Genomic DNA, 17,250 nt, shown 5'->3' on the forward strand with positions numbered 1-17,250 from the left:
CGATAAAATTGACATAATTTCCTTGCGAATTTCTTTCAAGGAACAAATTTCATTTTGCCTCCTTCAGAGCGCAACTAGATACTTAGCCTACGTGAGATTCGCAACTTAAAGAAGCCTTCACTGACCATGTGCTTGCAACAAATGCTGTAATTTTATTTTAAAATACAAGACGAGTGAGCTTTTCTATAACTTGTCAAATATTCTTAGCACTTTCCTAACTTGCTACGTCCCTAGGCTTATTCATATTCTAACACCTTTGTATCGACTTTCACCCAAAGCCCTGTTTTGCTTTTCAGGTTCGAGAACGGACCAGTATCGTACATAAACAATAGCGACGCGGTGCATCAAGCCTTTGATAGGCTGGGCTGGCCAATTGAGGCTCAAGAACTACAACTACTAGTTGACGAGATTCACTTAGGTTGGTTGTGAATACAAGCAAGATTGTTCACCACGACAAAAAGTCTAAAAAATTGTATTAAGAAACCAAGCTCCATGAATTTGAAAACCCATTTTTTGAGCTCTGTTTTTACTCTTTGTCTTTTCATTGCTGTCAGTTAACTTCATCACGTTTGCATCTATGGTTGTGTTGTGTAACTTCTCGAAATAATGATAATAATTTAGATTTGTCCTATAGTTGCCAATGCTGGTTGTTGATGCAAGCCATAACATACTTGAAGGTGTTTTGATTTTTCTATTACAAATTTTAAACTAATTTTTCTATTAAAAAAGGGTTGAAAAGATGGAACGAATCAATTCGTAATACAATTTGCACTCCTTAACTCGTTATTTCTAAACATTAATTTCGGTGCCTAAAAACTTATGGAAGGAGCTCAGAATAATGATAAAAGTGATCACTTCATATTAAAATTAGTTTAAACTTTTATTCTTATAAAAAGTCTTTGTTAGCAGATCTAAAATCGTCCTGAAAAAGATTTTAAAACTTAACGCATACCTTCGCTTGACAAGATTAGATTTCTATGCAGTTCACAATGTTGCGTGCAGTGACTATGCAAGTGTATATACAAACTTTTACATTTGAGCTTAATTTTTTGTTCAGGTGAGCGGTACCTGCAGCAGTCCCAGGACCTCCAGAACACAGCGAAGAAGGTGGCGATGGGGCGAAAGAGCGACTCCGATTCCTCTTCATCTTCTTCTGCTGCTTCAGAACAGGTAGATGTTGGATTCATTACTTTTGCTTATTGTGGCGTAATCAATAGTAATTTATGACGTCATAAGTCTTCACAATGTGATAGAATTATAAACACTTAAACGAACAAAAGGCTTTTGTTTTTTTGTGATTCTGATCTGGTTTGCCGAATTGTCCGAGGAAACACCTCTACAGATGCAGCAAGATAATCAATCTTTTGTGTAGACAAATAACACTTGAATAAATAAATATCAGGTAAAAGTGAGTCTCCAACATGAATCCAAACATTGGGTATGAGAAGATAAGGTTTTCATTATACAAAGTCTTCCGCACCAACGAGAGTAGGGTGGACAGTTCCTTACTCTCTGCCGCCTTTCCTTCAGCAACTACGCCCACCCAATTTATTGCACCCTGGGTAGAGGTGAGCGGTGTTTTTAACAACCAGCTTAAGCTGGGAGTCGAACCAGGATTACATGATTAGAAAGCGAATGCCTTGTCCGCCGCGTCACCCCACCCGCAAAAAATATCAACCCAATAAATGAATCGATTTTGCGAATACAAACATTTCCAGCTCTCTGAAACGAATCAAATTCTTCTTATAAAGCATTCACTTTGTCATTGTGTTTCCAGCCTTCAAGAGATTATGAAGTAATAGAGCAACCAGGGAGACCAAGCACGAAACAATCACGCATTGACAGGTTGAAAGGTCAAAAGGTCATCGCAAGGTGAGGTTTCATGCTGGAATAGTGAGGCCACAGTTTGAACTGCAGCTACTTTCCAGAAAAAGTCATAGCAATGTTTCGTCTAACTCAATGATTAACTGATTGCTGGCTGCGGTTATTTCCAGACAGCAAATCAGTCATTTTTACGTAAAAGAGGACTGATTTGCTCTCTGGGTGGTTAAGGTGCTGATCTACTTTGTCATGTTTTCCTTCCAGAGACGAGGTGGATGGCTTCTATTACAGCGGGATAGTCACAAAGAGCACAGACGCGAGGCACGCTCTTGTAAGGTTCAAACACGGCACAGAGTCAATTGTGCCGTCCCGATTCGTCATCCCGCGCTCTGGCGCCGTCTCCTGCCCTCGTCTACAGGTGCGCATGCGCATATGTGCTTGATAGACAACCGTTTATGTGGCATCTTCATCAACTGTTATGTTTAGAAACGCCATTCTAGTTTAAAATACTGTTTTTGTGTTTTGTTGTGTAATTTATGACATGATGAGATGGACTAAGGTCTTAGCGACTTAAAATTAAGCTTTCATGCTGCCATGTTCAAATTAATGTATTCTCTTCATTGGAGGTAAATTGTTCTCTCCAGTGGTAGATTTTGACCTTTACATGAACTATCAGTCCGCATGCGACCCCTGCTTGATCTTGTACATTGGTTCCTTGTAGATCGGCGACCAAGTGCTTGCCTTCAGCAAGAGGGAAAGCAACGTCAGTTGTTACGTGCCTGGCATCATCATCGGTGTGCCTGCCAAGTCACAAGTGAGTTGTTGGTAACCATCAGATACTGCTTGCTGATTGCTTATTGATTGATTGAAATCTTCTCACAAAGGAAATTTTATAAATTTTAATCTCCAAGTAAACTAGGCAAACATCGCCATTTTCCCAGCTCATAAATCATACACGATTTTTATCAATTTAAAAATTGTTAAAACTTGTGTAGGCTTTCTTAACCGTCATTGCCAATTTTATTTTTTATTGGACGTTGCAAGTTTGCATCTGCGGTTTACTGTTTCCCTGTGCAATTCAAGTTTGATACTTGAATTAAATTTGCATTGCGTGTCGTGGCGGCAACATTGTGAATCATATAAATTAATTGGCTTTAAAAAAACAAAGCAAAGATGCCACCTGATGCCGACAAAGCACCAAACTTTCACACTTTGACTCAAAGGTACGAGACAAGTTCTACACGGTTTTGAAATACAACGACACCAAGACCAACCTTCCAAGGAGCAAAGTGGTCAAGATAAGTCAAGTCCGTTACTCCTTCGCAGTGCGCTACATCCAACGTGCCTCACAGATAGACACCACTGTGTAAGTTGGTGAAAGATTGTTGCTTCTGTCTTGCGCATGCGCATTAGTGTTTTTGTACTAAAATATTTTATGCTAAGTCAGTATTAAAAAAAGTGTTTTTTTAAGTAGTTTTAAAAGTTTGGTTTCTTAAAAATGTTTCTTTAGGGTTTTATTGAACAAAGGTGTGTTTTTAAACTAATTTTTTTGTTTGTTGTTTTCTGCTCTGAGGATGTGCATTATCATGATACGCTGAACGTCAGTTAGCCAGGCATATGCCAGCAGTGAAAGTTTTACTTGTACTTTTTACATCCTTTGAAGTTTGACTGTTGAGAAAAGTAAAGGTCATCATGAACCTCCATCACTAAACCATTCCTTCTATGAGTTGGTTCTTGACTCTTTTCACATCATTTCACTATCGTTACAACATCAAGAAACATTAATTAGATGAAACTTATTTTTTAGACCAAGCGTGGACTTCGTACCGGCCCAGTCCCCCCGAGAACCCGGATACGTTGAGGACATGAGATCCAGTCTCCAAGATCTTCAGATACTCCTGGATGGGAACTGCCGGGAGCAGCAGGAACAGAGGGAGGTTGGTGTTCCGTTTCATGGATCACAAGTGGCCATTCTTTAGTTTGTGACGTAACGATTGCTATTAAAATCAACTTTTGTTGCGCCACCTTCGTAATTGCTTGTACAATGTACATTGCCCAACGAAAGATTGTTTATGTCTTATCATCACCGTCATCAACATCAACACCTTCATTGTTATTATAGATATTGGCGCAGCAGTCGCTGGAGCTCGAAGGCACTAGGAAGGAGTTGAAAGACATGGCTAGCAACGACGAGAATAAAAAGCAGTTATTGGTTAGTTTTGCAAATATTTAAGTAAACAAACACTTTTTACAAATCAACATTGAACACCTTTGTAACAGGTGCTTGTATGTTGCACTTGAAATCATGAACCTATTGCAAACTCCGCAAGAAATCTCTGTTGTTGTTTCAAGCATACGGCCATGTGCATTGGACGTTCTCAACTGTATACTTTTGAATAGTTTTCCGTTTTAATGTGAACTAAAGAACTCGAGATAAAATTCTAATAACTGTCGTTAGAGCCAACGGTTTTGACACAAACTATTTGCTTGAACGCAACCTATTGCTATTATGTACACTGTACAGCAATAATGCTACTGTGTGGTCAACCTGGTTTTGTCTATACCGTCGTGCAGAAAGACTTGCAGATGCGCACATCGTCCACCAACACTGGTCCAATGACAAATGATATTTCAACTAATACCGACCCGACCACCCCGGATTCGTAAGTCAGCATGCGTCATTGCATGGTTGGTTGGCTGCGTGACCTTTGACCTGCTGTGCCATTTAGCCAATCAGAATCAACCTAATTTTGAAGAACTCATTGTGTTCTTTTTATTGCATCCATGTTTCACCTTTTCGTCACTGTAATTTGCTTGTTTCGTAACGACTTCAATGCAATCAGCTTAAATTTTATTGTTTTGCAAAGATTCATATTCACATAGAAATTAAACTATAAGTACTATTAATTTTACAAAAAGTGCTCAATGCCAAGCAAAAAGTCAAGCAGAGCGAATTGCATCAAATATAGTTATTACTTTCTAAAACCTTTACAGCCTATTTTACCCTAAAATAATATTTAATATAATATAAAATTCTATTTGAATAAGGACCTTCTGATGATCCCCTTTTATATAGTTTCGATTTAAACAATAACCTTTAAAGATCTCGCCATTGGTTAAAAAAGCTGTTAAGCTCAACAGGTGTATACATCGTTGTGACCTACTGTCTAACCCTAACAGAGCTTGGTAGGCTGCAGTGTTTACTGACTGATGACGTTTATCGACTGACATCATCTAATGTAAACTTAATCATGAATTGTTCACGCCATGATATGTTTTACGTTAGAAAGTTGTCATATGTTGTACGCACATTTCGCGGCATTACTTTAACAACAACTAGCACAGGCAACTTCTAACCAGGTCCATTTCGTCATTTGCATGCTGCGGCTTTCACCTTTCAACTAACCATGAGTTTGAATTCTAGTTGTTGAATTGTTGTTTTGTGATGCTATAATTCTAACTTACGTTTTCAAGAAAAGTGCCTGAGACTTTTCACTATTATGCCTTGCATCCTTTACAACGGTTAAATAGTGTGATTTTTTATTGATTCATCATGCCATGGTCATAAAGTTATACTCACAATGATAGCATGGATTGGTACATTCAGTGGCGTACGCAGAGAGGGGGAGGCATTGGGCTTTGTCTCCCGTTTCAAAAAAACGTTCCAGTAATTTAACGAAGTAGGCCTACAGCACGGCATTATGTTTGGATAGCACTGTTAGACGACACGGTACTAATCACTACATCAAATTCCAATTTAAAATATTTACTCGACATAATCATTCAGCAAAGCGAGAACCTCGGACTTGATTTGAACGCAACGAAAACCTTCTGCATGACAATTTCAGAAAAGAAAATAATTTCTGTATACTCAATCAAAATACAGAATACACCAGTCTCACAAGTAAATAGTTTCAACTATATGGGTTCTGTAGTTTCTTCGAATGGTCGATGCTAGGGCGATGTAAAATCAAGAATTGCACAATCCAAACAAGCTTTCATCAAAATGGCCAAAATCTTGAAATCAAACTCAATCCCTTTGAACACTAGATTAAGAATTTTACAGGTGTACGTTTGTTAACAAACTGAATTCAGTTCCATTGTATGGCTGTGAATCCTGGACTGTATGTCCGCAGATTAAAAAGAAGATCAACCGTGCTGAAATTTGCTTCACGCGGAAAATGATAGGAATTAACTGGATTGATAAGATCACTAATGAAGAAGTGTAGAGACGTTCTGGGGATACCCCTGGCGTCCTCATTAGAACTGTTATAAAAAGACAAATGACATTCATCGGGCACGTCTATCGTAAGCGCGGAATTGAGCACTCGGTGATGATGGGGCGGCTTCCTGGTCAGACGCACCGGGGTTGTGCACGTTTGGAAATTTTTAAGAATTATTTAACATGGACAAACCAGGATTTTTTAAATTTAATAAGAACAATAGACGATCGATCGTTGTAGAAAGTCACGGTAGCTGACGCCTTATTCAGGCAGAGCCGATGATGATGATGAGCACTGTCAAAGCAAATAACAATGTTGTTATACTGTAGGCTTAGCAAATACTAAATCCATTGCTCAATGCCACCCCTCCTGCGCACACCACTCGCTACATTACTAATCAAACAGTATCAGTTGCATTGAAATCAGTTAGTATTGTATTGAAAAAAAAACTGCATTTCGTTTTGAAAGCATCGTCAGTGTTCCAACATCATTCACTAGATCACAGTGTTAGCATATTCATTTCTCTTCATAGTTGTACAGATTGGTGTTGTGGAGATGTATTGTTTTTCCAATCAGTTTTCTTTTATATCCTCACAAATGGGTCGAGATCCGCTACTGTTTGTGTATTTGTTATTATACTGTTTATAATATTTACCCAAGATGCCACAACGTTTTGTTGAAACTCTGTTTATATTTACAGCCCTCCTCCAACGCATACGTCATCGAGCACCATGACAACAGTTACCCCGATACCAGAGAAAACTGAACGTGAGTCACGTAATGATGACGTCATTGTAGGGTCGTCGCAAGCTTTCCAGTCTGGTCCAACGCTGTGTAGTCACTTTTCGTTTTGAACATCTTTCAAGCTTTCATGTTTAATTAAGGGAAGGCTTTTAGAGAAGGTGTTTTGATAATTCTGAGGCAACAATCCTGGAAACGATGTCTTGAGTTAAGAACTTTGCGTGTTTTTTAAAGAAATGACATATTTAGACGGTTGTGCGATATTCATTTCTAATCTCCACATGTGTGTAACTCAAATCATCGTCTCCAAGATTTTTCCTTCTAAGTGATGTTTTTAGACAGCTCTGTCGCTTTTTGTTGTTGATTCTTTTGACTTGACAATCTTTGGCTTGGGCTTAATTTTAACCGAAGCTTCAAATTTAATTGACTTTCGAACAAGCTGTCACTGTGCACGAGCAATATGGAGCGTTGCCTTTAGATGACCAAGACCGCACGGTCATCGCGGTTGACGACGCGAACGAGTCAGTTATGATAACCAAGAACGATGATGGTGTCCATATTTGTGAGTTGTGCTCCTGCATGCATTTCCATCTCATAAATGTTACGTCTTTTTAACGTTTGGTGACACTGAATCATCGTAAGACACTGGTGCAAAGTGCTTAATTAGCTGGAATAATGCATGCATAGTGGACGTTATAATGATCATCTTTTACCTTCTCTTTCTAATCTTCTTCCTCCTCTTTTTTGTCTATTCTATTTTCTCTAATTTTTTATCTTTCTCTTCATCCTCCGTTTTTTTTCTGTTTTTACTCATGTTTTTCCTCATTATTTTCCACAATTCGTTTTCATTTTCTTAATCTTTTTATGTTCTTTTTCATTTTTTTCTCTCTTCTCTTTCTTTTTTTCCTAATCTTCTTCTGCCCTTTTTTTCTTCTCTTTATTTTTCTAGTCGTTCTCCGGCGATGTTTCTCGTTGACGCAAATATTGTTATATGATTATCTGGGTTTTGCCTTGCCCCCGAACTTAGGTGGTGACCGAACCATTCAATTGTGAGTCAAACTGCTGAGCATGGTGGCATCTTGGGAGATAAACACCGAAAAGTAAAGTTTCTGACTTTATCTGTTGGCCCCCTCATTATAATTGACTGAGTGATCAGTGCTTTGCACTTGAACGCGGTTGAATTTTTGCGACAGAACAAACGCGGTTGAATTGTATCTAGCCACAAAATCAATATTTTCGTTGTGTGAGCTCGACAATCAAGCAGCGTTTCAAATCTTGCACTTCGATAAAGATTAAATCATTAGATGTCACCTGATGCACGATTCATTTGACAATAAAATGACGTAGTTAAATGACGTATTTGACGTAGTTAAATGACGTAGACGTAGTTACGTCATTTACAACTACGTCATTGTAATGACGTATGACGTAGTTAAATGATTTTTTATCATTGAGAATAAAATGACGTTTTAAAATGACGTCTTTGGAAGTGTTTGTTCTTTCACAGTGAAAAAAATTAAGTTCCTTTTAACTAAAATTTCGTCATTTGAATATTGAAATATGTCAGAAGTTATGGTTGCTTATGCATGATAGAGCATCTTTCAACCCCATTATGATGCTCAATGCTGTTGTATAATGTTTCCTTGTGTATGTAAAATGCAAAATTACTTAAAACTTTATTAAAATTCAAAACTTTTGACTTCATAACTTGGGTTATCAAAAGACTTTGGGCATTCAAAGCTTGTTGTTTGTTTGACTAATTTATGAATCCGAAATCCACTCTCATTTGGATAACCGCTGTTATGGAAACAAAATGGCAACCCCTACTAGCGAGGGCCACACCTAAATTGGATAATTTAAACTTGTACTTATCAGATATATTTTATCTGTATTAATGTTTACAAACGTTAAATTGATGTAAAACGGAAAGACTTTTGCTATCTAGTATTTGGGTTTTAACACTAACTCGTGAGGAAAACTCCTATATTTCCAAATCACCTACAGTGATGCAAACCACACCCAATCAGCGCTGGTTTATGCGATTAATCACTGCACGTGTGACGTCATATTGCGTGTAGTGATGCAATGTAGATTAGTGAATGGTACGCTTTGTTTTGTCGATTGTCTTGCAGCACGCGCATTGCATTTTGATCGGCGTGATTGAGGTAGCGAGGCCCATGTTGGCCGATGAGGCGATGTCTGCCCCATTTTTTTTGGAGTGAGGATAAACAAAAGTCGTATTTATTCAATTCTGTTCACATCATCTTGGATTTTGTTGCTGGTCAATTAAAACCTTTAGATCTCCGACTCGAGGAAATAAAGTTTTAAAATTTTAAGCAAAATTTTGATTAGGTTTATTAGGTTGGGTTAGTCGACAAAAAGTTTAACCGCTAAGTTGCACAAATTTTTCATCCTACTTTTGTGTGGTATCACCAGATCTGTGTTTTAGTTTTTTTTCCGAAGTTAAGCAATAGTTTCTTTGCAACAATAAACAAATACTTTATGGGCTAACCTGACAGATGCTTGAGTTCTAAGCCTCTTTTTTTTCTTTCAATTTTTAAATATTAGTCTTTGTGATAAAGCCACTTTTAAAAGCGCCACAGTGAAGTTTGTTGAACTTTTATGGTAATAAAAAAGGCCACAATGATCTATCCTCTTTTTGTTAGACACATTTGCATTGATTTTAAGCATACACTATTACGCAGCTTATCACCATTGTGAAAATCCATTTGATTTTCACTTGCAGCTACTGTATTTTCAAAAGCAACCAAAGAACATTTTTAATTTGCTCTGTAAACTTGGAAAACTTTGTTTTCCAAATTCAAAGTTCCATCGATCCGCCCAACTACTTTGTTGTTTACCGATGTAGCGTTGTTTGAAGCTCGCAGCCCACCGGAAGTGATCTCCCCAGCTGCCGCCTCAGCACGAGAGTTACCACCAGGCCAGGAGTTGCTGGCGCGGTGTACCGACGACGGCTGGTATTACAGGTCAGTGTTGCCATTTCAGTTGTTCATGTAATAATAGGTCGTTGGGTGTATGTTGGTTTTAACTAATTTAGTAATCGCTTTTACACGATTCAACTCTAAATTAAATGCATTTTAAAGGTCACATTGCCATTCGAAAGTTGAATAATTGATAGGCCTAACCCGTTTAAAAATAGACAAATATATAACCAACATATATGATCGAATTAGAAAAGTTAATCGTTTTCTGTAAATCATTTAATTGTACTACGATGAATCGTCAGCAGAATTCTTATAGCTTACCCCAGTTGGTTTTTGCTACAATGTGAAATGGTATAAAGTTTCAAGAAAAAATTTGTCGCTAACATTTTTTGAAATATACTAAAAGTCGCACCAAGCGCTGAATTTATGTACAGAATATCTGCATTAGAACCTGTGATCAAAAGTGACCTCCAGTCTCATTTGCTGTTGCGTTTCTCACTCACTATGACCTATAGTAACTCGTCAGATGTGACCTGTAGTGACCCACCTCTTGTGACGTGTTTTCCTTCATCCACTTCTTTTCCAGAGGAACAGTCCAGGCCTTCCATCCTGATGACAGCTACGACATCCTGGATTGCACAGGATTTATCCAGCGGACCTACAGAGAAGACATCATCACTGATGAAGATGACGCGAATAGCGTCATCAAGGTAGCTGATTGCTCCAGATTGCATTTTCGCCATTTGAATGTCCTCTCTAGCCCTCGTGCACAGTGACAGTTGTGTGCTCTGCAACTTTCATCTGACGAATGAGGAAGTGAAAGCAGAAACATATGAGTTGTTTTCAGATGAAAGTTGAAACTGCTGCTAGAGAAATAAATACTTCTGATGAATCTAACGTTTTCAATGGTCTTTTATAATCATCGGTATGTAATAAAAATTGCTATGATGATTTTAAAATCCGAATGAATCTGCATTAAAAGTAGTCATCCTTGTTCATCTACCAGTATAGGGTCGGTTGTCGATAAACATTTTTGAAATTATTTTATTGATCCGGCCAGAAAGCATGCCAACTTTTTTTTGGTAAAATGACTTTTCTGTTTTCTGTTATTTTATCGGCTCCATGGCCGAGCGGAGAAAACGTCTACTCCATCATTCGAAACAGGACAGCAAGTTGTTTCTTTTTCTTGCTTATAAGATTGCTGTCTTGATTTGTTGCCATTTGCTTGATGGCAAGAATCGATTATCAGGGCTCACCACTGTGAAGTTGACAACATTAGCCCCAGCACGCTACTATAGCAAGACCATTCAATGACTAGCTTTAATCTTCATCACTAAACATAACCCCGAACATTTTTCATATTTAAATCAAGCGAGATAATCAAATCAATATTATCCATCACTTGAAATGAAACGATCTGTAGTATCCAGGGCCGGATCCAGAAAGTAGCCTTAAGGGGGGCAATACACAATGATGTGTAGGTTTGCATCAGGGATTCATAGTATAGGGATGACCAACTCGGCTGGATATATGACAAGCGGAGTGTAGGAGTTGCTTTTCTGTGTTTTTGGGGGAGGAGGGGCGATTGGGGCCACTGCTAATATTCCTAGAGATCTGTCTAAGATATTCCTGTTAAGAGGACCAGCTCGGAAACATGTAATTCGTCTTCTCGTGCGTTCTGATGCTGTTGCAACAAAATTTATCGTCAACCACTTTGTTCTTCCAGGAAAGAGACACTGTGGTGGCTCTCCATCCCAGTTTCCCCAATAGCTATGCTCCAGGGGTTGTGCTAGAGTGCAAGCCGAACAACTGGTTTTTGGTTCGATTCTACGACGACTCGGAAGCTAATGTACAACGAGAAGAGGTGTGAAATGTTTTATCGTTTGAAGTATTCGCCTTTGCATTGTGCTGTACCTTGGTTTAAGTGATAACACTTAGCGTTGTTAACCCAAGATACAGCAAGATCAAGTGACGCTAGTTCCAATCTCTACCCGTGCAGTTAAGCAGCGTGTTTTCAAGAACAGACTGTCATTAAAAAGCATTTACTGATTAGATTAGTTTGCGAACAATCATGCTCCAACAGCGAACGGAAAACTCACTCTGTTGATCTCATTAACCTGGCCTTGTTAGGAGCTCAACGCTTCTTTAAACACACAAAGAACAGAACAAAGCTTTCTCAGTCTGAGGAGGAGATATAATTCAATGAACAAGCTCTCTTTGTAAAGCAGATGGTTGCGTGCTGAAAATGCCAATGATTGTTGCTGCTACACACATGAAAGAGACAAGCCAGGCCTAATTGTTTTTTTGTTTTTTTTTATTAAAATCAATGCTGTTGTTGAGAGTCAAGTAGTAGCATTATAAGACATAACTTTTTCCAACCCTCTGTTGAGGTAAACTTTCTCTACGAACTAAACTATGCTTCTGTGGAACAACTACCGACCTTTTGTAATGATTCTATCATTAAAAAACATAGCTACTGTGCATTGTTAACCCTTACCTCCATCGCCTATCAATCCAGGTGTACTTGATCCACCCCAGCAAATACAAGCAAGATGTGGAGTTCATTATAAACAAGGAGGAGAAATGGGTTGGAAGACCTGTGGTGGCTCGGAGCGATATGGACGGGCAATATCACTTAGGTGAAGATTGTTTACATTTTTTTCGGTTTTGCTTAGAATAAAATTGTGATTCATTGAAATAACCTTGTTGAGAAAACGACAAAACGCGATTTACGAAAGATAAAGATGGAGTGACTGAGTATGTGATAAGGATTTCATGATATGAACATGACATTAGGATTATTATGATGTCGGGTTTACAAATGAGATTCTTCAGTATGGAGGAAGGCAATGAAATAAGTTACATGCAGGCGTTGAATGGTATGTTTTCATTGAAGATACCATGACAGAATTTGTTTCATAAACTTTGCCATCCATTATATAGCCGTATTATAGCATCCATTCCTAGGCCTTGTTATAAACCAGCCAGGGAGCTTTGCTTATCGAGGGCAAAGTGCGGATTTGATTAACATGAGATATAAAATTGAAAACAAGCTATATGCTGAAATAAGTTGTTTCTAAAAAAATGTTGTCTTAATTTTCATTTGTGCTGTTTCAAATTAATTGTCTTGCGAAAAACTTCTTTCGTTTCGCACCGCTTTTTATGGAGAAATATTTCGTTTCGTATCATACCGACCAAACAACGTCGCCTTTTTGAGTTATTTTTTAATTTATAGGCTTTGTCAGAAATCGAAACTCAATGCAGCCCATGAATGCGGGAACTACTGCAACTCGAAATCTGTTGTAAACTTTGCTACGTAAAATTACATTTGTTCCCTGTGATTTCCGCGCGACGACGCAAGCGGGTTGTTATTGTTTTGTTGCCAACCTCACCCGTTTGTTGTTTCAGCCTCATGCTTCAGCAGGGTCGGCAACGGCCACCAGTACGTCCTACAGTGGCCTGATGGCAGCACAAGCACCCAGCATCTTTCCTGCATGTTTGACGCCGGCTATTCGAAGAAGCGACCTGTCGACATAGGTTGGTGCACCCACTAACAATATTGTGTTGTTTTTGTTGATTTTTGGTCATAAAATTTACATTGATGTTCGCTCTTCGTTTCCGAAGATGGCCTATAAGACCGAATCAAGCTTCAGTACGTGATTAGCGTGCATGGGTGCGAAGATAACTGATCAGGGCTATCTGTGCAGTGAAGCCTCTGCTGCAGGATGTTTGGTGATAAAATTCACATTAACTATAGCCTACATTGAACAAATGGACAATAAGTTACGTTAAAATAGATTATGGTTCAGAAAATCACCTCCTTACCAAAATTGTAGTACGTTAGAATAATGGACAATGGCTATTTTATATTAATTTTAATTAAAGGAAATTTTGAATGAGACTGTCTAGCATACAAGGCCCCTTCTTCTGGCTAAGATACCCTCATGTTTATTTTTACGTTTTGTCAATGAGGCATATGAAATATTTAGACAATGTAGGTCCCTGATCGTGTCTGATTGACGAAACGTTGGAATAATTTCAGGATATCACTTTCAACATCTTGTGATAGATTATTTTGCACCTAAAGATGACATTCGGCTTTTAAATAGATGATTGCATTTCATAGCTTGAAATGTTTCTGTATTTTTTTTGTTTTTTTCTCGGAAGCCAGATCCTTTCAACAACTTTAAAGTTGTTTTCTAAAATATGAGCTACTGCTTTGTATGAGAGCGAAGGCAATTCCGGTTATTTTTTGCACATAACCTTTATTTGGTTTCTTTTATGTTTCGCGTAATGTACTATACTGTACTTTCGCCTTTAAGCATGTTCGTGCACAATTTGATCATCATTGCAAAATCAACATTAGTTAGATCACAATTCCTAATAATCTCATCATAATCCTATTCATTGTTTGCTTCAAAACGTCACACTCATGATCGTTCCAGACGACTGCGTCATCGCCCTGTACGACAAGGCCAACCTCATCTACCTTCCCGGGCGAGTCATCAGCAAGTCTGGAGATGGGGTAGTGGTCAACTTCTGCAACAGAGCAAGGTTTCAAACGACTTTTTGTTTTCGCTTGTAATCCGATAGAGACCGTAGAAGAGCGAGCGTTTGCTTGGCTACCATAGCTTAGAGCTAGAATCAACTGTCAGCTGACGTGCGTCATTGCGGGAAGATATTGAGGACTTCAGTTTATCCCGTTAACGTAGCGTGTGGTGGAAGGTCATGTGGATCAATCAGTTGTTGTTTCGTATGACGCCATTTTGTTACGAGTCCATGCAGTTTTCATTTAGCCAATCCATGAGGACGTTGTTGCATTGGTGGGATGTGAGGTATCCGCCTTGAAACTTAGTTACTGGGCACTCCAATATGAGATGGTCTGTAAACTGATTCGGGGCGTTGCATTTCGGACAGTTTGGTTGAATTGTCGTTCCCCATCAGTAAAGGTTATCATTTGTTTTAGTTTATTTTTTTATGCGGTTGCAGCAGTAAATCTGATCCGTAGCTTTCCTACTTCTTCGGAATCAACTCAGCTCTTAGCGATGCCTCAACCGATACGCGTGTATGTGTGTGGGCATAGTATTCTCGGGCCCCAAATCGAGACACTTCTACGAAAAACGCACTAACTTATATTTAAAAATACTTGGTGGTTTTTTTATATTTCCGGGCCCCTTGAAAGGTTACGGGCCCCTAATATCATCCCGGGTCCAAAAATACCCCCTGGATTCCCCTGTCAACTCTACTATGTATGTGACTAATGGTTAAGGTTATGAGAAACCAACCAATTTGTGTTCACCAAATATGTAACTGTAAAAACAATCGTTTGTTTTTCGTTGGTTTCGAGTCGAGGCCCGCCTGAACGTAGATAGCCTAAGGTTCGACTCAGCCTCCATAGTTTTTTAAATGGCAATTAGTTTTCCTTCGTATACCACGTCTGTTCCAGGCTTAGGCGTTCATGCACAGTTCTTTCAATTTATCTCGATGCTTTAGTTTACATAAAGGTGTTCTTAAAAAAAGGCCTTAAATTACATAGCCTACTGAAGTTGCAATGATTACTGACTTTTTGCTCAAAAGAAAAGTATCTTTTTATTGAGTTTCTCTTAATTTCAGATTGAAATCCGTGGATTCGAATCGGTGCTTTTGGATTTCTCGTCAGTACCACGATCTGGCTGTCGCATTCTATAACAGCAAACAACACTCCTAAAAAGCCAATTGATTCGTGGAACAACACGGCAGTCACCAGTCAGATGACGTCAGACAACCTTTCTGCAAGTTTTAACTTCATGTGCAGCTCCATGAAGTCTCAAGGTTGCATAAGAACATACGATTGCCAATTTCTTCATGCGTTCAATGCGGAATTTCATGTAAGATACCACAAAAAGAAGTTACTAAATTTGAAAGACATTTCAAAATAATTCAGAAATTTATTTCTTGAAATATTTATTCTTACCGGCCAAATGGGCTGAGCATTTTTTTAACCCTCTAGTTCCAAAGGTATGTTTTTTCAACCTCAAACTATCAATAGTGGGACATGATTCGATGCTTTTGTTTTAACATACACTTGATTGTTTGAACGAAAAAGTATTCGACAAGGTATTTCTAATCTATCTTCCAAAGACTGGTGCTAAACTATTCACTGTGCACAGTCACTGTCAGCAATGTAACGCCATGTTAATGCTGCGATCTTTTTCATAAAAATACGTTTGTAAATTAGCAAATTTTACCATGCTGAATGTTACATTGTGCGCTGAATAGCGGCTTTTTAAATAGTTGTTATAGATTTGGTATAATTCGTTTTCTATTTTTATGATGTAAATTTAACTTGTGTAGGTGTACTCTGCAATTACTGCTTGTTTTGGTTCTTTTTTTTTTTGACAGAGTGCCTTATTTCAGCTTTTGACTAATTCAACGATATAATGCACTTACATTGATTTCTCATTCCATCTAATGATTTTTGCTGCGTCTTTGCCAAAGATAAATAAGACCTGTTTGCTTTTACAAAAATATTCAGAGATTTGCGACTGGTTACGCTTGCCTGGATTCTCATAAGAAAGATTCAGTTGAAGCCGCTGTTGTTGAGATTCAATTCATTGCGACCGTGCTAACTTAACCGCCGTATTTTTCGTAGTAGGCTATAGCCTACGTTTTTCTTTCACATCGTGATATCTCGGATTATGACATAAATACTTAAAAGGCTGTTTAACCTGTAGTAAGACGTTGGATATGATTCTTACAAACGTTATTCATCAGAATTTCGTCGCCGCCTTGTAAACAATTGGGCCTGCAAATATTTACAAAATTATGTTTTGTTTCCTGCTTTGTCACGTGACTTCCGATGCTTCATGCTAGAAAAGGCATATCGTCTGTTCATTATTTGTTTTGTTGATTAGTCCAACAGAAGGAATTTAGTTTAAATTTTCGAATTACCAGGCCTATTGGGTGATGGACGTTTTGTAAGTTCTGGAAAACTTTGTTTTATGTAGACATGTGCTTCATTGTCATCTCAATCCCGAGATTTTCAACCTCCCATTGTGACGTAACATACAATATGAACTTGTATACAATTGTGAGGTGAAGCCACGAAGACAGATGGCTCCACCATTGGAATGTGTTCAATGCTTATGTCTTTTAAAATAACAACTAGTTAGCGGTGGAATGGCGTAGCGGATAAGGCGTAGGCTTTTCGATAAATGCCCACCTGGTTCTCCAAACAGCCTGAGCTAGTTGTTGATACTGCTCACCTTTACTCAGGGTGTAAAATAACCCGAAGCTTGGTAACCGAGTATGGAACCCACTCACCACTTCAGGCTGACCATCACTTAGGAAATGCTTCATATGTGTCTGGATCATTGCATTGAATACAATGTATTCCTATACTCTCGAAGCTATTTCCTTCTGTTATTTCCAAATAAATGTGTAGGCAGTGTAGTCTGTTAGAAGTAGTGCTCATGTAGGCTATGAAATCAAACAAGCTGGAAATCACTTTTTAGGAAAGACAATCAGATCAGTTGAATAAT

At 38.4% G+C, this 17,250-nt stretch overlaps 1 protein-coding gene across 1 annotated transcript in view; it reads left to right on the forward strand.

Moving 5' to 3' along the window:
- Window positions 1–17,161, forward strand: part of LOC145783544 (von Willebrand factor A domain-containing protein 3B-like) — a 38,254-nt gene extending 21,093 nt beyond the window's left edge. Inside the window, exons 23-40 of the mRNA XM_082595444.1 lie at window positions 297–418; window positions 1,058–1,170; window positions 1,778–1,872; window positions 2,086–2,239; window positions 2,543–2,635; window positions 3,045–3,187; window positions 3,629–3,758; window positions 3,944–4,033; window positions 4,396–4,484; window positions 6,745–6,812; window positions 7,264–7,347; window positions 9,667–9,772; window positions 10,317–10,440; window positions 11,457–11,594; window positions 12,249–12,369; window positions 13,139–13,267; window positions 14,176–14,284; window positions 15,344–17,161. Coding sequence (XP_082451570.1) covers window positions 297–418; window positions 1,058–1,170; window positions 1,778–1,872; window positions 2,086–2,239; window positions 2,543–2,635; window positions 3,045–3,187; window positions 3,629–3,758; window positions 3,944–4,033; window positions 4,396–4,484; window positions 6,745–6,812; window positions 7,264–7,347; window positions 9,667–9,772; window positions 10,317–10,440; window positions 11,457–11,594; window positions 12,249–12,369; window positions 13,139–13,267; window positions 14,176–14,284; window positions 15,344–15,437 — 2,002 coding nt within the window. The 3' untranslated portion in view covers window positions 15,438–17,161. The remainder of the gene's footprint in view (window positions 1–296; window positions 419–1,057; window positions 1,171–1,777; window positions 1,873–2,085; window positions 2,240–2,542; window positions 2,636–3,044; window positions 3,188–3,628; window positions 3,759–3,943; window positions 4,034–4,395; window positions 4,485–6,744; window positions 6,813–7,263; window positions 7,348–9,666; window positions 9,773–10,316; window positions 10,441–11,456; window positions 11,595–12,248; window positions 12,370–13,138; window positions 13,268–14,175; window positions 14,285–15,343) is intronic.
- The last annotated feature ends 89 nt before the right edge of the window (window positions 17,162–17,250 follow it).

The sequence above is a fragment of the Aplidium turbinatum genome, chromosome 14, assembly GCF_918807975.1.
Source record: "Aplidium turbinatum chromosome 14, kaAplTurb1.1, whole genome shotgun sequence".
NCBI classification, from domain to species: Eukaryota; Metazoa; Chordata; class Ascidiacea; order Aplousobranchia; family Polyclinidae; genus Aplidium; species Aplidium turbinatum.